The sequence below is a fragment of the Falco rusticolus genome, chromosome 10 (genome assembly GCF_015220075.1).
Source record: "Falco rusticolus isolate bFalRus1 chromosome 10, bFalRus1.pri, whole genome shotgun sequence".
Lineage (NCBI taxonomy): Eukaryota > Metazoa > Chordata > Aves > Falconiformes > Falconidae > Falco > Falco rusticolus.
Genome location: NC_051196.1, coordinates 4,077,238 through 4,100,647, shown reverse-complemented (window position 1 = coordinate 4,100,647; position 23,410 = coordinate 4,077,238). Strand labels below are relative to the sequence as shown.

At 56.2% G+C, this 23,410-nt stretch overlaps 1 protein-coding gene across 7 annotated transcripts in view; it reads left to right on the top strand.

Moving 5' to 3' along the window:
* The window catches only part of LOC119154592 (USP6 N-terminal-like protein), an 81,944-nt gene extending 60,454 nt beyond the window's left edge, over positions 1-21,490 (top strand). For all 7 annotated transcript variants that reach the window (XM_037402352.1, XM_037402355.1, XM_037402353.1 and 4 more), the window contains 9 exons: positions 5,240-5,347; positions 8,905-9,014; positions 9,845-9,893; positions 11,381-11,501; positions 12,369-12,463; positions 14,101-14,166; positions 15,551-15,650; positions 16,853-17,005; positions 17,231-21,490. In XM_037402352.1, the coding sequence (XP_037258249.1) occupies positions 5,240-5,347; positions 8,905-9,014; positions 9,845-9,893; positions 11,381-11,501; positions 12,369-12,463; positions 14,101-14,166; positions 15,551-15,650; positions 16,853-17,005; positions 17,231-19,260 (2,832 nt within the window). In that variant the 3' untranslated portion in view covers positions 19,261-21,490. The remainder of the gene's footprint in view (positions 1-5,239; positions 5,348-8,904; positions 9,015-9,844; positions 9,894-11,380; positions 11,502-12,368; positions 12,464-14,100; positions 14,167-15,550; positions 15,651-16,852; positions 17,006-17,230) is intronic.
* Positions 21,491-23,410: the final 1,920 nt, after the last annotated feature.

The window sequence follows — 23,410 nt, the reverse complement described above, 5'->3', positions numbered from 1 at the left end:
AACCCATCTTATTTTCTAGGCTGGGACTTTCTGGTCTTCAGGGCCAACCTTTCGAGTCCCCATGCAGGTGCTGGGGCTGGCAGACAGCTGACCATATCAAGTCCGTGATGAAGAGGGACTCGTGCCTTATCCAGCAGGCTGCCGTGTTTTGCAGTATCTTGGTACCTGGTGGGGGCTTGGCTTGTTGTCTCAGCTTCTGTGTACCCATCCTGGGCACGGGCTCCAGAGCAGCCACCATCAGTGGGCAAGAAAGCAGCTTTCTGAGCCCCCTGGCGCGAACCGTCACCAGAGAGCAATGCATTTTGCTTTCTGTTTCCCCGTGTGCTGCTGGTTGTGGTCTGGGTATTGGGGCTGTCACAGATTATTGGAAAAAAAGCTGAAAAAAACCCTTAAGAGGAGGGACTTCTACAGTCCCCAGCCCAGGATGGCCCGGCTATGCCTAATATCCTTCCTGGCACAACCTGTGTCTGGATGAGCAACAGATAGGATTATCTTAATGAGAGCACTGCCTTGGGGTTCCTTGTGCTCATCACCGCATCGCATCTGTCTCCATCTCTGCTCTAGACACATTGCATAGCGATCTGATTTAATTTCAGCAGCAGCATCAACAAAAAGTGACAGCAGCACGATTCCTGGCAGGGATGGGGTTAGACTGGTGCGATGGTGCCTTTCCCTGGCTGTACGTCCACAAGGGGAAGGGTACGAAACCGCAGGAGTCCATGCAAGGACCACGCTGCTTTGCAGAGTTAAGGTGCATCCAACCTGCAGCGCAGGGCTCAATCGTGTAATTCGGGGTTCAGCACGGGGAGGCTGGGGTGGTCGCTGTCCTCTTCACGGCTGTGTTAAACCTGAGTTTAAATCCCAACCTGACCCTGCTTGGGAAGGTTGGGACACGATGGGTGCCGTGTCAGAACTGACCCAGTTAAGGCAGCGTGGTTTTGCGGAGACCAAAGAGGCTGTGCTGCGTGCGGTCTGACAGCGGGACGGTTTATTCATCGTAGCCCTGAAAGAAGTTGGTTTCGGCCAGACAGACCGGCCCTAGGAAGGGGATGTGACCTCTGCGTCGTTCACAAGCTGCTTCTTGCTGCTGGCCATGTGGGACAGGACCTTTAGAGAGGGATGTCTTTGGCCAGAGACGTCTGGGTTTTAGGCAAAGCCCGTCTTTGTGCACAGGGGTAGCCTGGTCTCTGCTGAGGTCACGGGAGTGCAGGGCGCTTAATCCAGTGCATGCCAGCAAAGCGGTTTAGAATGAATCGGGGATCTGTATGGACTGACCCCCAGGAGTGAATAATCCGCTGGCGCTGGGGAGAGCCAGCAGGCGTTGATCGTGGAGGGTCGTCTGAAGTCAGGTCTGCCTGCGAGTGCCACGGGAAGGAAAGGGGGTTACGCTTGGGAGCTGCAGGGTGACTTCTGCCGCTGCCTTTGCCATTTTGGAAAGGCAGGTAGCATTGTCCTCTCCCCCAGAGACAGCCCTGGTAATAAATGCCAATACCCACTGATGACGCGTCAGCTTTAGGATTTTAATTTGCCCCGGCAGACAGGCTAGCAGCCCCTCCGGCGTAGCCAAGGCTCCGGCTGCAGGGACAGCAGCTGAGTTGGGAGCAACTGATATCCATACGGAAAAAAAGCTATGTACAGCAAGGTCCAGGCTGCCAAGTGTCTTGCATGGCCGCGTCATCAATCGCAGGAATAAATCGCATTGTAAAAAACAGGTCCTCTTCTCCAGGGTGAAGTTTTTCACGGCTCAGCTCTCCTGGTGCATCACTGGTGGAGGAAGTGAAGGAATCCTTCCTCTCCGGAAGGACCACTCCTTGAGCCCTAAAGGAACTGAAGAAGGGGGGCTGCCCCCCACTTCAGGTGTTGGAGACAGATGGCGGGTGTATGGAGAGGCTCTGAAAGTGAGAATGCCACGCATACCCAGAATTTGGGCATTACTCCTGCTGCCTCTTCCTGGTGGAGCACGCACACAGCTGAGAAACTAACAGTGACAGGCTCCAAAACGTGGAAGCGAGCTGAAACGTGTAGATTCTGCTTTAAAAAAAACAACCCAACTTCCCGTGTTTCAACTACTGCGAAAAGATGTGCTGTGTTTAATGGCAGTGACGCCACCTCTCTAATGAAAGACTTGGAGCGCTTGGTTGGGTGCTTCTCGCAGGAGGGCTCTGATGAGGGAAGATGGAGCTTGAGTCTGGGCTTCTAGAGTCTTCCCTGTCCCATCTACTAGAAAAAAAGTGCTTGGAGAGGGGAGAGGTGGGGATGGGGTGACGATGGCCTCCGTGCCGTGAGCTTCATGTGTTACAGCCCTAAGAGGGAAGATGATCCTACGGCGAAACCCAGCACAAGGTCACTCCCTTCCCACCGACGAGGGCTGAGCAGTGTCTGAGACAGAAGATGGTGACCTCAAGGGTGGTTTTTTTCTTCTCACACGGAGCAGGAGTTGCCATCACCTGCTGCCTTCCCTCCATCAGTTCCTCACAGTGTAAATGCTCCTTGTGGTGATAAACTTCCCCGTTTGCCTTCAAGTCTCATGAGGAAGGAAAATTGTTCATTTTTCTTGCGTGTGACTCACGGCTCCGAGGGTTTAGCACTTTCACGCCTGGAGGCGGTGGGAGGAGGAGAGCCCTGGGATGAAGAGCAGGGAGGCATTCCAGTTCAGTTCCGTCTCTATGCATTTTGTAACTCCCCTGTTCCTGCCACGCTCTCATGCGGAGAAAATCATTAAGAGACCTTCACTATCTGCCAGTGAGGGCTGCACTCATTAAAGTACAATACCAGCTCTGGGAATTAAAAAAATATTTTCTTTCCACGGAGCTAAGCATCATCTTCTACCTCAGCGGCTGTCAGTCAGTCTTTCCTAATCTGTCGGAAGTAAATAATTTCTTCTGAACTGGTGATTTTATCTGAGTGGGTACACACTCCAGTTTCTTGATCCCGTCTCAGCTTTCGCTCCATGGAGTCAGGAGCACTTGTGGGCACCTCGCCAGCACCGCTCTGGGGACGCGCTTCACTATGTGGCTTTGTGTCGCCTGACACGTTGCACTTCTTGTGTCCTGGTTTAATGTCCCTCGCGGGATGGGCATCTCTTGTTCCTCTCCTTGGTCCTTCAGCCGTGGGGATGGGGCTGTCCGGCACGGCGTGGGTTGCTGTCCTCCAGAAGCTCCTCACGTGCGCTCGGAGGAACAGGACCAGCTCCCCTGGGCGTGCGGGCAGTGAATGAGTGATGTCCCGTGGGATGCTGTTGGATGGGCGGTGGCCTTCCATGGGCATGTCTCGCTAGTGAGATGCTTTTTCAGGGGCAGCTCTTACTTGGTGCGTACGGAGCAGAGAGCAGGAGCAGGCAGAGGATTTCTGTAGGGGATGGTCCTGGCTATGCATTGCGCCGTCAGGTGTGAAGCAGCACCTGGGGCAGAGCAGGCGTTTGTCAGGTGCTGAGAATGGGGCTGTAAATGTTCAATGGTGTTCACGGGATCGGGATCCATCACACTGACACTTTCTGTGTCAGCAGAAATACTGAAATATTTAGCGTAATGGGGAGGAGGAGCGTTCTAACACACACCTGGCTCTCCTAGTACTACATGGTGGTCTTGGCATTTATTACGTAGCTATTCTATATACTTATTTTGACCGTGATAGCAGTGCCATTTCTTCGTTATCCCTTAATCTGTCTACTTCAGCCCCACCTCCCGTCTCGCCTGGTAGTAGCTCCGTGGAACGAGAGCCGTCGCGGCTGTGGGTCGCACTCAGCAGGCGCAGCGCTGCGGTGCGGGTGGTAACAAGAGGAGGAGCAGGGGTCTGTGCCGGGGTCAGGGCTCTGGGGGGGGGGGGGTGTGTGTGACAGCTCAGTGCCATGGCTGTGGTGTTTATAACCTTGTACGTAGGCTGGCATTACAAAATCAAGCCAGAAGGGAAAAAGCTGCAGATGCAGGAGGGGTCGTAAAGGAAGGGTAACAGGAGCAGGTGTTCGGCTTGGGGTAAGAGGTGCAAAGGCAATGCAGCAGGACCACGTCCAGAAAGCCTTGTGCTAGGGTATGGATGCTTCCTTGTGAATTGCAGCCCTTGAATCAGCCTGAAATGCGTGAAGAAGAACCCCCTATGGGGAAAAAAAAAAAACCAAAAAAGAGGGACTTTGAAGGAAGTCGGCTGCACTTGTACCAGGCAATACCAGTAGCTCCAGTTGATTGCCCAGTGGGGCACTGCTCTGCTCAGCGCCGAGCCCATTCCCATGGCAGGGAATCTGGCACCTCTGTCCCCTCCCGAGGAGTCGCCCGGTCCCAAGGGATGTCTGTGTCACAATGTAAATCCCCTCCACAGCTGGAGCTTGGGCACATGCAGCAGGTCCTTCAGCGTAGCCCGCGGTCCTCGGGGGCCCAGAGGAGTGGGCGGTTGCCTTTGTCGTGCAGCTACAAGGCGTTTCATGGGTTGGATGAGTGAAAGAGTGGAAAATATTCAGAAATTAGACTTTTTTCTTTTTTTTTTATGAAGCTTTTTCTTTTAATGGGAGAAATCAAGGATGGAACAAAAGCTCTTTTTTCTGTTTTCCATTGAAATGTAGTAGTTTCTTTAGAGAGAGGGGGCTTTATGACAAGAAAAAAGAGAAGAGGCATCTGTGAGATGTAGTGAACATGTGGAAACTGGAGGAGGGGCACATGCATGTTTGTCCCCAGTCCCCCTCCTTGCTGGAGGAGCACCCTGCACATCCCAGGTAGAGCCTTTGGTGTAGCCCACAGTCTGCTCTGCCACTTGTCAAGCCATGAGAGTTCCAGTGGACACATCCCTGTGGCTCTCATGGTCAGAGCTCTCCTCTCCAAGGAAAAATGTATTTTTCTCTAAGTCCCTGAGGATCCAGGTGAGAACAGCCATGCCAGGTCAGATCAGAAGCTTCAAAGCCAAGGATGCTGTGTCTGGTCCTTGGAGAGGAGCCCAGGGGCAGGCTGGTGTGCACAGAATGTGACTGCTGTGAAGCACCTGAGATGTCTCCACGTATAAAGGGGATGGTCTGTGTCCAGCTCTTCCAGTAAGGTTAAAAACATGAGGTGCAGCTTAATTTTGGCTGAGTAGGTGTCTTTGGTGGATACAGGTGCTCAGCTCCTCCATCAGATTGGCGATGCCCTCTCTGTGCCAGTGCAGGCAGGGGAAGTGATCGGTTGGGTGCCTTCTCAGCTGGCTGGTGGTCCACAGCAGCAAACTGTGGAGCAAATCTGTTCTGCAGGACCAGCTAACCTCGTTTCCCTCCCTGCAGATGTGCCGGCGAGTGTACAAAGGGATCCCACTGCAGGTGCGAGGCCAGGTCTGGTCGCTTCTGCTGGATGTTGAGAAGATGAAGAAGGAGAACGAAGGAAAATATGAGGTAGGGGCTCTTCCTGGCACAGATTGTGGGAGCAAGGTGATGGGGAGGCTGGTTTGGTGGGGCTTCACCAGCTGGGGCAAGTCGGGTGGGTGCAGGTGTCTCCATCCCCACCCACATGGGCAGGAGGGAAATAGGGTCCCTACGGAGCTGCTGTAAGGGCCAGGGGGGCACCCGGCCCTTGCATCCTCCCTGTCAGGGTAGCGGTGTGCCAGCCGCCCTACGATGTGCGCTGCTGGTGAGGTCCGATCCTGTCGGTGAACTCGGTGACCTCTGAGAAGGAAAGGCTTAGAATTTGCGAGGACTGAAAATGCAGAGGGTATAAACCGTTTATCGCCGTGTGTGTGTTAGGCTGGAGCCTTTCAGCACGCTAGCCAGCTGCTTTCCCTAATAGCCTGCTTCCATTTACTCTGCTGGAAGCCGCGAGCAAAAATTGCTGGATCGCAGTTGCTGCATCCTTAGGGAAAAGTGCAGGGAGGAGGGAGGGGGAGTTCAGCAAAGGTACCTCTTGCAGCTCCCCGGAGCAATGCGGAGCGGCCGCAGGTACCCCGGCGCGGGAAGGTGCTGGCTGTGGGTACCCCAAATGATTTATTTTGCATCACGTACCCAGGCAGGGATCAGGGTGTGATGGAGACGGTTACATTTTGGAGGCAGGAGGGCAAGTCTTGCTTCCAGCAGGTGTTTCTAAAAATCCCTGCCTATCGAGCAGGATGGTGCTAAGGCTCATTATAGTTAGTGGAGCGTAGATGTTAATTGCGAGATGCTGCTGGGATGGAGTCCCATGCAGGGCTTGGGGCAGGCGGGCTGGGCTCCGGGCAGCAAGCGGAGGTAACGAAGCTCTCGGAGGTAACGAAGCTCTCGGAGGTAACGAAGCTCTCCCAGCTGCTGATCGCGCTCCCTCCCTCGAAGCCGTGCTGCGCAGGCAGGGGAGCAATCCAGACAAATGAAAGTCACCAGGAGTTTCTCTGCACTCCGGAGGAGTCTGCGTTAAGCAGGAGCTTCAGGGCTAATAGGCTTTGCTGGTGCAGCCCCCCTGCAAGCTCGTCTTTATCTGCCTCTTCTTTGGTGCCAGCTGCCGCCAGTAATTAGCTCGCCCTTCATTTCCTCCCGACGAGGCTCAGGGCAGCTCCGGGGTGTGAGGGCTTTTGCTTTCAAGAAGGGACTAAGCCTCAGCCCCCAGCCCTGCGTCCTGGGGGGGCTGGTCCCACGGCCACCCCGTTTCTCCTTGGCCGTGAGCCATGGCACAAAAGCCTGGCTTTTGCGTGTGCCGTGAGTTTTGAGCGTGCCATCCAGCACGTGCTGGGCAATTTTTCCTTTTTGTATACCCACTGCTCCCTCTGTAGAGGTGTCCCCTGCGCTCAGGCTGGCGGAGGAGCTGCTTTTCCAGCCACGTGGGCTGCCTCGCTCCCTGTGTCCTTGTCGTCTCTGGAGTGATGCAATTAAAAAGCCCAGTGCGATTGCTTCCGTAGCGCTTCATCTTATCCCAGCTGTCCTCCAAGTCCTCTCTGTGCAAGTCCCCGAGTCTTCTTCAAGGCCGTGGCAGCTCAGTTGTCCGTGGTGCCACCGTCCGTGGTTTCAGCGTGGGTGTGATGCTCTGCCCTCCCCGGGGTTTTATAGCCACAACTGGGAGGGCTTGAGGAGAGCTGAGAAGGTGGACAGGAGAAACGTGTTGGGGGCGGGGGGGCAGAGTGGAGGCATCCTGGCTTTTATCGGCCGCTTTGGAAAAGGTCTTTGGGATGGGACCTCCAGCTTCCCAGCCTCTGCTCTGCCACTGGCTTGCAGGGCTCACGAGCTTGGCAGGGCATCTGTGGACCAGGTTACTTAAACAAGGGGAAAAAAGGACATCAGCCCATCCTGGGCTTCTTGTTTACCACCTGCGGAATTAATAAAGCCTCCTGGGTGCGTGGAAGTGGCAAAGTGCTGTGCAACCTACCTGCTATTCAGGTGCAGTGATTAAAAAAGCCTAAAGTAGGGAGGTTTACAGTCTTTGGCAGGCTTCTGTGTTGTTGAGGGCCTTTAGCAGGGGAATTTGCACTGAAGTGACCGGGTGCATATGAACAGTCATCTTGTCTCAGGTAATCTGCCTGCTTTATAGAGGGCAAGGAGCCATAGGATGCCGGGAGCACAGGATTTACAGCAGGGAAATGATCTGGTTCATCAGATCTTCGTTCTGTCATCACTTTTATCCTCCCTTATCCTGTGCAGGCAATAATTCAAAATAGCCCCTGCGCCGTTCCTCCTCCAAACCGCTGCTTTCAAGGTTGCAGTTAATATTCCCAAGGTGCTGTGACTGTGCTGTGCTGGACACGTCTGGGAGCTAATGATCTCCTGATGTTCCCCAGAGCTGATGTGGCCACCTCGGGAGGTCAGCAGCAGCCTGGAGGTGCCTTGTGTCAAGCTGACAGGCGTTGGTAGGACAGCAGCTGCTGGAGGTGATTCAGGATCTGTGCAGATGTGCTGTTTTCTGTCTCCTGTGTGAGCAAGGAGGGTCTTGAGCCTGGGCTCAAGACTCGCTGCTCATCTCCGCTGTCCCTAAGCTGCTGCTGGATCTCAGGCTACCTGAGACAGTCACAAAATGTATTTTATTAATGCAGTTAACCCTGGAGGTATTGGAGGAGGAAGGCATGATCACCAGTGGTACCTAGAGGCTGTGGGATGAGATAATGGTCCTTGCCCGCACGCCCAGGGCTGAGCGGTGGGTTACGGAGGGGACTGCAGTGGGGTTCGTTCATGGAGCATCCTCAGCTTGGGAGTCTGAGGGCACGGCTGGTTGGGGTGGGCTTCGGTTTGGTTTGAATTCCCTTTTGTTGCAGTAGGCTTCGGTCCTTCATCTGTGTTGGGGGGATTCATGGGGGGAACATCCTTCATCTGCATGGGGGGAACATGGGCGTTCTTGGCTTTGAAGTCAGTTTCTGTTCTGGACTCAGCCAGTTCCTTAACATTTGCACCAGTCCAAGGGAATACCCCAGCACGGCTTTTCTAGCAGAAGCTCCTTAAAACTAAGATAATTTTCTTCTTCAGGGGAAGTAGTAGTTGGAGATCACTTCATAGAGTCTGGCGTAACTTTGGACTTGATTATGATTGAGCCTGTGAAAAGCTCAGAGACTCGGCGCATACATCTGCTTGTTGGTTCCTTAGGGAGGTGCATCATTCCTCAGGCGCCAACAGAGGTCTTGATGCTTTATGACAGCCAGACAGGGTACTACGAAGAAGTCAAAGTAAATCAGAATTGAATTCAGTTGCAAAGGCTTTAGATTCTGAAAACTCAGTATCTGCATTGCAAGAGGGCAAAGGCTGGGTTGGCAGCTGCTGGCGTCGTGGCGTGCAAGCATGGGGTTGTCCCCTTCGCCGTGCAAGGCGGCAGTGTCCCCGGTGGCTCTGCCGTGGCTCGGTGCAAGGCGGCAGTGTCCCCGGTGGCTCTGCCGTGGCTCGGTGCCGTGGTTTTGGTGCTGTGGCTCGGTGCCGCTCCGGCAGTGGGAAGCGTGTCTTCTCCCTGCGCAGGAGGTGTGGGCTGGGATGGTGTCCAGCTCCTTCCTCTTGTCTGCTCCTCTCCCTTCCAGCAAATGAAAGAGCAAGCAAAGAGCCTTTCGTCGGAAATCAAGCAGATCGACTTGGACGTCAACCGCACCTTCCGGAACCACATCATGTTTCGGGATCGCTATGGAGTGAAGTGAGTACGGGAGGCGTCGCGTGGCTGCACGGGCATCGGTGCCGCTGGGGGTGCGTGGGGTGGAGTGGCCACCAGCCCCCTGGCTCCGAGCAGTGCCCAGGAGAGCAGAGCCACCTCTCCCTGCTCCACCAGCCACCAGCACACGGTGCGACCCCCAGGTGCTGGGCTGCTGAGTCTCTCTCCACTGAACTGTGTTCAGCCCCGGTTCCTGAGCCCAGCACCAGCCTGTTGCGGTGCCTTGTCCCCCAGGGAGCCAGGGCTGGGGTGACGGGGTGGGTCTGTGGGGAGCTGGCTGGCATGGGGCGGACGGCAGGGTTGGAGAGGTCTGACAGAGTGGCTGTGTCACTTGGGTGAGTCACACCTGGCTGCCCGGCACAGACGTGCAGCCTGCGAGGAAGCCTGCGCCGCGTATCTGCGCGGTGCTGACCCCCTCAGCGAGGAGGGGAGGGAGAAGGGAGCCCACTGATGAAATGGTGGCAGTGCTGTCCCCCAGGGTATGTCACACCTGATGCCTGGGTGGTTACAAGTCTATTAAAATCCCACCACGACTCTAAACCCAAGGCGTGGGGGTGTTGAACACAGGGTGTGCGGGTACATGCATGTCTCTGTGGGAGACCCCCTGATGGAGCAGGCTGCTGGTGACCCCCCTGAAGGAAGAGCTCCCATCCCCCGTGCCCACCAAGGCACTTTCTGGTTCCATCAGCCCTGCTCCTTGCAAAAGGCATCAGGACCAGCTGGCTGGGTGTTCTCAGCACCTTTGCACTCTTTGGTGTGCCCACGAGGCTGGAGACCCCACGCTCGGGTGCTTTAATGTCCTTCTTTCTCCCCAGGCAGCAGGCGCTCTTCCATGTCCTGTCAGCATACTCGGTTTATAACACCGTAAGTAGTACGTTAGTCCTGTTAAAGTGAAGAGCATTGCACTTTATATATGTCGTGTGTGTGTGTGTGTGTATATATATCTCTCTAAAGATTTTTAAAAAGCTTTATATAAGTTTATATATGTGTATACATGCATGTTTGTGTATATATGTATTTACACCCCCGCGTTTAGCCAGTCATAATTCCAATTTTAAATCCTCACGCTGGCTGTACAGACAGCTGCAAGGCTCGCTGTCAACACAGGGCTCCTTGCCGCAGTTGTTTCATTCCCTTGTCTGTTTTGTCACCTGGTAAATGCCATCTGGTAGATGCGGTCTGGGTGAGTGTCAGCGGGGGACAAGGGACTGCCCTTCGGCTCTCCGGCAGGGCTAGCCTCTCGGCAGAAGGTCTGTCGTCTTTCTGACTCCTTGTCATACGCTCAATGGCATCCTTGTTGGAAACACTGATTTATTACAGCCTACCAGTAATTTTTAGCTAAAGGGCATGGGCAGAATAAGCCTAAATTAGCAGCTGAACCTACCGCCTCCGTCTCCAGGAGGGGACAGTTACCCCAGAAAGCAGAGAAGATGCTCGGGGGGGTTAGTCAAGGAAACAAGGACCCTGCCTTCCCTCAGACCAGATAAATGGTTACCGGATTTATTTATTTAATTACTTCAGCGCTTATGCGGCTGAAGGAATCCACAACAGCATTGGAGCCACATGCTGTTTGTCATCTCATCCCCTCTTCCTTGATGCAGCTGCAGGCACCTCTTATGTTGGGGCGTCTGTCCCTCGCCCTCCAGGCTCAAATGGGCTGATAGGGGTGGGGGGCATTGCCTGCAACCCCCCACCTCCCACTGGAGAACCTGCTGGAGCAAGTCCAGAGGAGGCCATGAAGATGGTCAGAGGGCTGGAGCCCCGCTCGGTGAGGGCAGCTGGGAGAGCTGGGGCTGTTCAGCCTGGAGCAGAGAAGGCTCCGGGGAGACCTGACAGCCGCCTTCCAGCACCTAAAGGGGCCGACAGGAAAGCTGGAGAGGGGCTTTTTACAAGGGCAGGTAGCGACGGGACAAGGGGGATGGCTTTAAACTGAAAGAGGGCGGATTTACATCAGGTATTAGGAAGAAATTCTTCCCCGTGAGGGCGGCGAGGCACCAGCCCAGGCTGCCCAGAGCAGCTGTGGGTGCCCCATCCCTGGCAGTGCCCAAGGCCAGGCTGGACGGGGCTGGGGGCAACCTGGGCTGGTGGGAGGGAGCCCTGCCCGTGGCAGGGGGACTGGAACTAGATGGTCTTTAAGATCCCTTCCAACCCAAACGGTTCTGTGAGTCAGTGCCGTGGTGGATGCTGTAGACCTACGGGAGCTGTGAATTTGAGCATAAACGATAAAAAGACCTTGAAACAGGACCAAACCTTGGACGAGGAGAGGGAAGCACAGGCAGCCTGACCAGCTCCCGCAGCTTAGGCATCGCGGTGGGGTCTGGCGGCACATGTGCCTCTCTTGGCTCTTGCAGGAGGTGAGCTACTGCCAGGGGATGAGCCAGATCGCAGCCGTCCTGCTGATGTACCTAAACGAAGAGGATGCGTTCTGGGCGCTGGCGCAGCTGCTGACCAACCAGCGGCACGCCATGCACGGTACGGCGGGGCGGGATGCGCCCGGGGGGTCTCAGGGCTGCTCGGGTGGCTCGGTAGAGCCTCCTTCCCCCTCACCTGCTTGTTTAAAGTGAGTGAGGCTTAATCACATGCCAGTGCAACCTGACTGCGGAGCTGGGCTTGGCTCTTGGAGGCAGACAAGTTCGTCAGAGAGAAGTGCGGTTTATCGGCACTGAGCTTCAGCGCTCGGTAATTAACACGTTCACAGAGGTGCTATCTTCCTTCTGGAGCGCCTTGCCCTTGGCAAGCAATTAACTCAAGGTTATGAGTTTTTAAAAGTCTCACAGAAGTACATCCAAGAGCATCGTGTAATGCTCTGTTTTAAGCGTGCCATCAGCTACGTGCCCTGGCGTTTTTATGAAGATGTAATTCCACCAAACATGCTATATTAACTTCAAACACATTAAAGATCCTTTCACCTTGCTTGTGGTTAGCAGTAATCTGTGCGCGGGGAGTCAGGTTGTTCTCTGAGCAGAGGGCTGAGCCTTATGGCTCGATAAGACCAGACAGCCTTCAGTTTGTGTCCTGCTGGGTTACGGGGCGTTGCACAAGCTTGTGGGGCTCAAACGCCTTCAGCTTATCTCTGACCCTCGGAGGTGCATCCAGGGAGGGCTTGGCCAAGGCAAGGCTGGGGGCTCATCGGGGCTGCTGGGGGGCTGGGGTGGGGGTGCTGGTGCCCGGGTGGGCAGGGTGAAGGGTGGGCTCCGGGGGGGATGCCGAGGGAGGTAGCTGGGCTTGCTGTGGGGTCCGGCTGACTTCAGCAGGCAGCACGGGATGAGTTTCTAGGCTGCCCCGGTGACTGCCTCAGAGCTTTTCTTGATTATTCTGTATTTCTCTCATCTTTTCAAGGTTTTTTCATTCCCGGGTTCCCGAAGCTGCAGAGGTTTCAAGCTCACCACGAGCAGATTTTAAGCAAACTCTTTCCCAAACTGAAGAAGCACATGGTATCGCTTTGGCTATCAGTCCCCCGCACTAACACCGCGGTTTAACGCTAAAGCAATTAGCGCCGCGTTCTGCCAGGCAGACACACAGCTGAACGCGTTTCTAACTGCGTTGAGGCTGCTTCTCTATTAAATGAGGTGCCTGAATCTGGCTGAGGCACATGGCTGTCGTTTGCTCGCTGGTTATCACCAGTTTAGGGACCGCTAAAACCTGGAGGCTCCCATAGGGAAGGCGGGAAGGCTCCCGGAGCCTGCGGCACAAGGAGCTGCGGCACGCAGCAGCAAGGCTGGACCACGCTCTCACGCCAGCTGCGAGGCCCCAAGGGTGATGCTGGACTATCTGGAGTCTTAATTCACTGATTATTTAACGGCTTTGCTGTTGGTTAAAGACAGGAGGTGTGTAAGGTTTGCTGTGTGTTTTGCTGCTTGGGAAAGTCCAGTTGCTTTTCTCTTGAGCAGATGGTACGAGCCCATTTGGTGGCTGGAGGAGCATCTGCAGGGCACATCGACTGCAGTCCGATTTTGCAACACCTGTTCTCCCTGCCCCCCTTTTTTGGTTTTTCCTTCCCCCCTTGTCCCCCCTTGCATTTGCTGTAGACGGTTGGTATCCAGTGGCCAGACTCCTGCAGGTTCCTTGTGCTCCCAAGGGGCTCGGTGGCCCAGGTCCAGGAAAAGCTGTTTATATTGCCGTCTTCTGCAGCAGCGCTTGCGTCGTGCTGCAAACGAGCCAGCCCTGGCCGTAAAAGTGAAACAAAGCCAAGACAAGGTTTTCACTTCATTGTAGCCATGGGTACGGGGGGGAAACCTGGACAGGGAGGATGGGAATAACTCTCAGAAAGCTGCTCATGCCTCTCGGCTCCTGAAGGCTCCCCAGGCTTGCAGGTGCCCAGCACCAGCTGAAAGCAAAGTCTGGAGACGACGGTTAATCCCATGGGCTTCTTTCTCTTCCCATCCCCGCCGCTCCGCTGGCTTTGCGCGTCGCCTTTATGCACGTGCAGGGTGCTGCGCATCCCAGCACCGGCTGTGCCATGCCAGGGAAAGCAAAGGTATGTGCGAGCGCTGTGCCGGGTGCCAGGCAGGGATGGAAAAGTGATAGACCGGGGTGATGCTGGTGAGGTTTTTAAGAGTTTCCTGGTCTGGCAGCAGCCATGCCATGCAAGTGAGGCAGTGCTAGCAAAGCTGGCTTGCTTGTGCAGGTCTGGATTTACCTTCGGGATACTTGGGGCTGTCGTTATTGCGGTGCTCTGAGAGGCTCGCCTGGGAATGGCTGCGGAGACAAAAGTGGCAGCCCGCAAGGAGCACGTGGTTTTTGTCCGGGAAGGTTTTTGTTAGATCCTTGGAGTAGGTGTTAGGCCAGAAAAGCTTCTCCTAGAAATGCCCCTCCAAAGCTGTCTCTGGCCACGCTGAGGATCAGGGGCGATGAACACCGTGGGTGAAGGGCCAAAGTGGGGCTTCAGCGCCGGGATGGAAAGCAGGGGCTTTGCTGGGAGACAGACGCAGCCAGATCCTGCACCCAGACCCTGGCATTAAGCAACCAACCAGCCGACCTCCCCCCCCCCCCGCAAAAGCCCTGTGAGGTGCCTGACCCCCCAGCAGCCAGCCTGGTGAAACGCCTGTCTCTCTTTGCTCTCTCCTCCCAGGACAAGGAGCAGATGACTACGGGGATTTACACCACCAAGTGGTTCCTGCAGTGTTTCATTGACAGGGTGAGGATGCTCTGAGGCTTGTTTGCTGCTCTGCCGCTTGCGTGCACGGTTAATCCGCCTGGATTTTTGAGAAAGTATCGTAATTGAAGAAGGTGTTAATATTTTATAAGGTGGGGTATTATGCGCGCACTTGTAAGTTAGTAAGGGAGAAGCTAAAAATAACTGTGTGTCACTGATGACAAGCCAGTCCCTGCTGCCTCATCACAAGCAGGTGCCGGGAGATGGCTCAGCAGCGGCAGCGTAAGCTGCAAAGTCAGGAGAGATCCTTCTCCTGCCCACTGGCACTGCTGCAGAGGCGATTATTAACCTCACTTCAGCTTTGGAAACAATGTAGGGAGAAGAACTGCTGGAGGCACAAACCTCAGCAAATAGCGCTGCAGCAGCTGCGGGCAAAGGAGCAGTCTGGGCATTGGAGACACTTGAAAGCGTGAGAAAATTACCCGGATTTGTCCAGAGCTAATTTGTCAGTCCCAAGCCGAGAGTACTTTATTTTCAGGGGCAGCGTTGTGCTCACACACTGGAACGCAAGATCTGGACTTGCTCATATTTAGGACATCTGTGTGTCCTCGGTCTCAGTTTTCTGCTGCCCCGTCTCCTATAAAACAGCAGATGATCCCTTCCCCTGGAGAGGGATCTCGCTGCTTTGCAGCCTGACGCTCAAAGCTGTATAAAATGCAAAGTCCCTTTAATTGCAGCGTCGTGATGAGAGGGTCTTGCCAGACTCTGGAGAGTAAGCACAGCATCCTAAGCTTGAACTGAAATGTCACAGTGGGACCAGTATTAATTTCTGTGCTGGTGAGATGCCTGAAATCTTTGCTGGGAGGTGATGGACGGCTCCATCATTTTGGGTATCAGTTCAGTCCTGTTTGTTAGGTTGGATCTGGGTTTTTCTAGCAGGCACAAATAAGCCTGTGTGTAATGAAGAGTACTTCTCTAGACACCGAAGGAGTGATTTTTTTATTTTTTTAATGCTTAGTGAAGCACTGTTGGGCCCTCAGACCTGTGCCATCAATAGCCTTTCATCTGTCTGGGCAATCTGGATGGATACAGGAGTGGTTTTGTGTGCTCGCAAGGCTGGAAGATGATGATGCTCCCTCCAGGGTAGGGGAGTCCACGTGCTAGCATGCCTGTGTGGAAAGTTTCTCCTTTTTCTGCATTCGTGGCCAGGTTTTAAGTACTTTTCCAGCCACCCAAGGGTCTTAGCTTTAAGGCAAAACCATCAACTCTAAAATAGGGTTTTGTGTTGTAGACTAATCCAATGCCCTGTTGCATGTTGCGGTGGAAGGGGACGTGGCGGTGCCACCAAACTCTGCATCATCATCCCACCAGTCGGTGCCAATGAGTTTGGTGCTAATGAGGCTTTTTGTTTGTGTGTTTGAAACAGACCCCCTTCACCCTCACCCTGCGGCTGTGGGATATCTACATTCTGGAAGGCGAGCGGGTGCTGACAGCCATGGCTTACACCATCCTCAAGCTGCACAAAAGTAAGGTCCCAGCAGGGCGCATCTGGTACGGCAGGGGTGGCGCCGTGCTGGGCCACCCGCACGCAGCTGGTCCGGCGAGCCTTGGTGGCCACCACCGGCCTGCTTCGTGCCTGCCCCGGCCCCAGAAGGCACCGGCCCGTGCTGGTGCTGCGGGGAGGCTGTGAGATGCTGCAAGGGTTGAAACGCTGCGCTCAGCGCGCAGCAAGCCCCACCTGAAACGCTCCCGGCTGCCTTCGTGCTTGCTGCGCCCCGCATTTTATCAACAGACTTTTAGGGGTAACACAGACCCATCTGACTGCAAAGCTCTGTGTAGTGGTTCAGCTGAAAGGGCTGTTAGAGGGAGGAAGAAATCTATTAATACGTTTCTAAAATGACCAGACCCAGGGTTTCTGACATAATATTAGGGCAATGATGTTTCTACCTCGAGGTCTTTGGGATTTTGAACCCCTCTTCTCCCATAAACTAGCAGCCTTGCTTTTGTCACCCCGTTAGGTCTCTGATCTGGGGCGGGAGCGATGCTGACGGTGCATGTTGGGAACCTGTGGGCCAGCGGGATTTATCGGGACTGTGTGTGTTGGCTTCTGCAAACAGCCACCCTGCTTCTTCCTTCAGCCGAATGAAGAACAGGCTATCCTGAAATACATCTTTAAGTATCCCGTTGGTTTGCAAAGGCTGGGCAACTGGCAGGCAGAAGTTTCAGCCTGGCTGGGAAGTCACCTCTCCTTCCTAAGAATGTGTGGTGTGGATCGGCATCTCTGCCTGCATCCTATTCCTGCCTGCATCCCACCCCTGCCTGCACCCCTGGCGTGGGTCAGCACCTCTGCCTGCGCCTCTGCCCGGGGCTGGCGGCTGTTCAGTCTGATGCTCCGGGTCTGTCTCCTGGAGCTTTTCCTCCTCCTAGAGGTACTGGTGAGAACTTCCAGAAATGGCCCAAACCATGCATCCTGGTCAGCGTAGGTCCCAGCCGTCATCATCCTGCCATTGCTGAGCTACTGCCCGCAGGTGGCACGGACATGTAAATGTATCAGCAACCCCCAGCAACAGCAGGAGGGTGGGAAAGAGGCAAAAATATTCAGGCTGTCCCACCTTGGAGTGGGAGCAGCAGCAGAAACCTGGATAAAACCAAAGCAATGCAACCCACGCTTGTGCTACCCAGCAGCTTGGCCATGCCGCTGCCATTACTCCTGTCTGTCATCCCCCAGAGCGCTTGCTGAAGATGACGCTGGAAGATTTACGGGAATTTCTGCAGGAGAAAATTGCCGCTTCCCTGCAGTACGAGGACGATGCCGTCATCGAGCAGCTGCAGGTGTCGATGACTGAACTGCGCAAGATGAAATTTGACCTTCCCCCACCAGGTGCGTCGAGGGGAAGGTGGGCGGCCCGGTGGAGGCAGCCGGTGGTACCCGTGTCCCCTGGGGACCAGAGCATCCCTCTGGCGTGGCTGGGAACCGGGGCAGCCCAGGAGGGCTGGCACCTGCTGGGTGCAGCGTCTGCCTTCCCCCCGGTTGGGGCATGCCGGGTGCAGAAGTGAAGTGATGCACGGTTTGGGGTTTATTTTGTTTTCTCTGCTTCCAATGCAGCAAAGCCTGAGGAGTTCCCACGGAAACCCCTGGGGCTGGAGCTCTCCCTCAACCCAGTAGCTGTGAAGGGCAGCGTGGCGGCCAACGGCCAGAATGGGCGGGTGGGCGAGCACCCCCCAGACAGGGAGCCCCATCCCCAGCGAGGTCCCGGGGCCCTGGGAGGAACGGCGGTGGCAGACTCCAGGACTCCCACCCTCCCGGGCAGCGAAGCAGCTGAAACGACGGACATCCCCCTGCATCCTCCTGTGGGTGGGCTGCCGGGAGAGGAGCGTCGGGTGGAACCCACCGAGGATGGGCAGCTGCCATCTCTTCTGAAGGCAAGTGAGATGCAGGGCCACCACCACCTCCTGCCCACGGCCCTGCCTCCGGAGCAGCCGCTCCTCGCTCCCGGCCGTGCCGTGGTGAACCACGGGCCGGTCTCCCTCCCCACCCCAGCCAAGCACGGCTCCTTGGACTCCTTGCTCGAAAACGCGCCGTGTCCTCCGGACTTGAGCACAGCTGAGCCTTCTGCTGTGGACCACGCGGTATGGCAGCCAAGTCCTGCTGCCCGGCTGGCAGGAGAACAAGCATCTTCCCTCGGTGAAGACAAAGCGCTCGATGCACCCCCTCGCCCCTGGCCGGGCGGCTGCCAGCAGCTCTCCGGCACGTCACAGCACGACAGCTCCCCTGAGAGCGAGCGCAGGGAGCAGACAGCTGAGGAGCGCTGCCAAGTGGCATTGCCAGACCCAACGGACTTGAAGCGCTTGGCAGCCAAAGCTGCATCCACGGGGGAGCTCACCAGTTTGCAGCAGAACGGGCCGGGGAGCCCCACTGGCCCCGGGCGCTGGCCGGAGGGCTTGTGCGCGCTGCCGGGGGGCAGCATGCCCCTCTTGTCCGGCAGCGAGTCGGTGGCCACGGGGCTGGGTGAGGGCTCCCCCGGGCAGCCGGCACCGGAGGCGGGGAACAGCCCCCACACCGTCATCAAAACCACCACTCCCCTCCACATGGCCCACGCGACAGAGCAGGACTTGGCCAACAGAAAGCAGGTGGCATCGCCTCTGCCGGAGACGGGACGTCCCCTGCCTGCCAGCTCCGTGCCACCCCCTCTCGCGCTGGACCCGGCCGAGGCAGACGCCCAAAAGAGCCTCCAGAAACCATTAAACGCACTGAAAGCCCCACGGCCCCCCCCTGAGCCCCAAACCAAAATTACCGCCGCAGGTTGCCAAATCCCACTCGGAGAACAGTTTCCTCTCGGGCTCCCCTCCCCTGGCGAAGCTGCCCAAATCGGTCACCTATTAGTGGGGACAGGGGGGAGGCGAGGGAGAGGAAGCGGGTGCTGGAGCAGCACCCTCACCCCGTTTTCGGGACCACCCCCCCTTCAGCAGGGCCGTGTCGGGGTGGCAGCACAGCACTGTGCTTCGGTACGAGCGCCCGGCGAGGAGGTTGGAGCGGTGGCCGCTGGTGCCAGGAGCCACCAGCAAATTGGGTTTGCATCGTTCCTATGGACAAATGGGAAAGCGCTTTCGTTTTTGTGTTGCTCGAAGCTCTCTGAGCCTCATCACGCGTTGGTGGGGCAGCAGCAGGGCTGGGGAACGCAGCTGGGGAACGCGGTGCGTGTTTTCTGCTCCTGTCTGCGGTGGGTACCCGTGGCCGTGGGCGTTTCTTTAAAATGCCCGGCGGGTGCAGCCAGCAGCGTTGCTCCCAAAGGGCCCTGCCACCGTAGCTCGGCGTTCGTGGCAGGTGGTGGGAGTGGGGGGGGTGGCAGGGCCGTGGTGCCCGGCAGGGCACGGGCAGCGCTGCCCGCTCCGTGCAATCCCGCAGAGCGGTGCCCGGCTCTTCCCGGCGCCTACTGCAGTGGCGGGGGCTGTCTGGGGCAGGGGGGTCTCCTTGGTGGGACCCCGGTGAAGGACCACCGCCAGGGTGGTTTCTTTCCCAAGGTGACAGGGACAGCAATGGAGGTTGAGCCTGGTCTTCCTGCTGGCCTTCCCCTCCTGGGTGCAGGGTGGGAGCTGCTGGTGGCGCGGCGCGGCACGGCGAAGCCGGCTTGGTGAGCAAGCGTCGGGGAAGGGGAGCGCGCTGCCCCCAGCCTGCACTCGGCCCACCCAGAAATCAGCACCCAAGGAAGGAAAGCCAGGCATGGCGGTTGGGATGGTGATGCTGTAGAGCATCAGCGTCACCACGGCACGCTGCTGGGGAGATGAGGCAGCGGGTGCCTGCGTGCCCTTCATGCACCGAGTCCTGCTGGGCTGGCCATGTCCTCCCCATCCCGCTGCACAGCCCAAACCATCGGCTGGAGGTGTGCCGGGACCCGGGCACGGCTCCAGTGTGGAAAGAGCTGGTCCAAACTCCTGTTCCCAGTAGCTACTTCACACCTACAGGTGAAAGCGCTTCCTCAGGGAGGAAGATTGATGGAAAGGGCAGGTAGTAAGCTGGTCCAGATGTGCTCTGTTTGACTCTGCTGGCCAGAAGAGGTGGGACTGCAGGTGGGATTCCCATGCCATTCCCAGGCCCTACGCAAAAGCTCCGTTAAGTTCTAAGGAGACTTTGAAAATGTTTTTTATCTCACAAGTTGCTTCAGTAACACAACCTGATCTGAAGCCTACCTGGAAGCCCAGCAGAAAACTTCCACTACGTTACTCTGTGGGGTTTATCAGGGTTCCTTTGGGTCGCTGTTTGATATTTTTGCCTTGTGTGCACGTGGCCGTTTATGTTAGCAGCAGGGAGCACAGCGGAGGGTGCACCCCATCCTTGGCTGCGGCCAGCCAGACACAGCACCTCGGCTTCTGGTGCAGCCCCTGCTCTGGCAGGGACCACGGCATCCGCAGTGCCCAGCCTTGCCCGCCCGCTCTCGCTCCGCAGCGCAGGGATAACCCCACTAGCTACCTCGCCGGCGCGTGGTGAGGAGTGGAGCGTTGCTCTTGGAGGAGAAGCGCTGTACGAACGTTCAGGTTTTGCCTTTTGAGACGCCACAGGCCCTTTCTAGGACGAGGGTGCTTGAACTGGTTTTCGTTTAGGGTGTGTTTTTCAGTAACCGTGCAGTAGTTACACTTGTTGGTCTGTTAAAATGCCGGGGCAGTGTTTCGGGACAGGTAGGGGTTACGTCAGGGGGCTGCTCAGCACCTCTTGGCTTGGGTTCTGTAGCTGGGGGGTCGGTCCTCTGCTTGAAGCACACGTAAGACTCCCGCTGGCGCATCCCAGCGTTTGACTCGCTTGTGGGAGATCTGAGACCTCTTTCCCCTCGTTCTGACCCGTTTCCCCTCTTTTCAGGTACTCAGCCGTTGCACGTCGTGCTGCGTGCGCGCCCGGGCTGGGGTGCTGTGTAGTACTGACGTTGGAAAAGGTGGTTGGCTCTGGTTTTGGAGACATGTCAAACGCACAGTACCCGTTGCGTGGCATTGGGTGCATGGTGGTCACCAAGAATTTGGGGGGGTTCCTCCCCTCCAAGCCCTAACAGGAACGAGAAGCAAGGTCCTCGGTCACCTCCAAGCCTGGGGGAAGCCACCAACTGGTTTCAGTGACCTTTGGACCAGGCTTGCCCATTCCTACCAGTGAGCTTCTTGCTGGGAAGGTCCCCATCCTCCTTGATGTGCCACCTAAGCAGCTCTTCTCCAGCCTGCAGCCCCTGAAAGCTGGCAGGTTTGGGAAGAGTTCCCGGGGGCAAATAGCCTGAGCTGGCTGGAAGCTTGGAGGGATGCCCGAACCTCTTCTGTCTCTTGCCGCAGAGGAAGATGTGTGCGGGTGTGCGGCAGCGGGGCGGGCAGGATGTGGCCCAGCCAGCCTCAGCTCTTTTGCTGGCGATAGGAAGGGAAGGAGAAGGCTGAGGGTGGCAGCTCAGCAGGACAAGTGACTGGCCCAAGCCCCCTGCCCCAGCCCCCTGCAGCGGCCTCAGCAAAACTCAGGAAAGCTGCTGCCCCGTCCTTGTCCTCGCAGCCTTGGGGTGGCACCTCGCTGCCCTCCGGGTAGTTTTAAAGACCAGTGTTGTGGGTTTGGCTTTAGTTTGTTGTTTGGTTGGTTTGTAATTGAGCACTTTGAGTGGCTGCAGTGCTGGGGGGGGGCAGCGGGAGCCAGGAGGGCGGCACTGGGGGACCCACACTGGGGACCCACACCAGGGACCCGTGCCAACGCGGGACGGCGGCTGAGGTCAGGGTTTCAGAGCCTGGCTACCATCTGCTTTTTCTTTTTAATTGCTATTCTTGTTTACAGCGTGGAACGCTTCCTCCATGACTCTTTCTAATGTATTATAATTATTACTTTAAAAAAAAACAACAACGTTTTCATGTCTGTGCTTTTTATTATTATTATTATTTTGGGGTTTTTGGTGCCTTTTTGTAAGGAAGTTTGGGGGCGGGGGGTGGGAAGTCAGTCAATCCTTTTTACACTGTTCCAAACAGACCGTCCGGAGTATTTGATGCTGTGCTTCACATGGTTGTAATGGTGACAGTTAAAGGAGTTTAGCATAAAATTAGTCTCCACGAGGTTTCTTACAGCAACAGATGCTGCAGCAAGACTGGCTGCCTCCTGGTGCTGGCTTTTAGCTTGGTTCCCCACATGTGCTTCAGCTGCGGTGAGTCTACCCTGCTCCTTTCGTGCCTTCCTCCCTGCTTTCCTGCCCTGCTTAAATCCCGGCATCCCCAGCAGCAGTGGTAAGAAAACTGCTGCTTTCGACGTGCTGCCGTCCTCTCCCGGTGGGCCATGGGCAGCATCCTGCCCCCAGCCCCTGCGCATCCCACGTGGCCAGCAGCCCTGCTGCAGTTCTCATTTTTTTGCCCAAGATTTTGTATTTGGAGTTTTGCTGCCCACAAGCAGCGCTGGGAGGGTCAGAGGGGATGGGGAGTGAGGGGACACAGGCCTTGGGCACAGCGGAGGGGGGGAATGTGACACATCATGATGCTACACCAGTCAGAGCCAAGTCATGCTTACGCTGCTCACTGGGAGCGTAAGGGGGTGCCGCTGACAGCGGAAAATGGATTTTAAAAAGCTGTATGTGAGCAGCCCCTCTGGCACCCCCCAGATTCCACGGCCACTGCTTCCCGTGCTTAGATCACCACAGCACTGTTGGCTTTGGGGTGTCACATTTGCACGGTATTTTGGTTTCCCCTAAGAGAACACTGCCGTTTGGTACTTCAGCAGCATGGTTATGGTAAACGCAGGGTCATTGGTCTCTAACAGGGCAGCACGGAGGCACAAAGACTGACAGCAAAATCCGAGCTGGATGCCATCCTAGGGCTGAAGGACAGTGCAGGAATTGTGGCATCCTGGAGCATCACCCAGCGAGTGCCATCAGCTGGTGTTCCTGCTTCTAGCAGTGCTCTGCCTCACCTAAAAGAGGTCAAACAGGGACAAAAAAGGCTTCTACCTTGTTCTCCTTAAGTTAGCGCATTTATATTAACTAGTTAAAACCCAGCCTGCGACCCTGGGGAAAAAAACAGCAGCAGCAAGCACCACGTCGCAGCACTCTCCAAACTATCAAGCTGCAACAAGGTCCGTTACCACCTCATCCCAGCACACTCTTCATGCCAGACTCTCTGCTGCCTTCGCCTCGTTTCTCTTCATCCAGGGCATGTGTTCTGTCTCCTCTTGCTTCTTCCTCTCTCTCGTCTTCCTCGGCTGCTCTCCCTTCATTGGCTCTCGACCCCTTCACAGAACCAGCCACAGCTGCACCTTAGCTACATCGGCCAACGCGCCGCCCCTGAAGCCAACCACAGCTGTATATTATCAATGCTAATTAACCCAGCTTCATTCCTCTACAGAGCAGTGCAACAAGGAGGCAGCTCTTGGGGTGGCTCCTGTATCATCTCGCGCTGGATGCCAGCCCAGGGATGCTCCACAGCGAGCAGGGGCAGGACATCGTGGGCTGGAGGAAGCCAACCTCATCCCTCGCGTGTTTGCAGGTGCCAGCTGGGCAAACCTGCTGGCCGGGGCAGCACAGAGCGAGCGGGCGACTGGGGCCGGGTGTGAAGGGCTGGCAGTTACCTACATGATGTTGAGGATGTGGCATCTGTCTGACCGCTGGGACAGTGGCAGCTCCATGCTGCCACGCGGGGAGCAGAAGCATCCAGAAGCACAGGGTTCCCCCAGGGAAGGTGAGTCACGCTGGGTTTGAGGGGTGTAGCGGGGAGAGTCGTGTTCCTCTCCGAAACAGCCTCGTTTTGTGTGGTCATTGGAAAAAAAATGAAGTAAAGGCATTGCTCCCTGGCATCC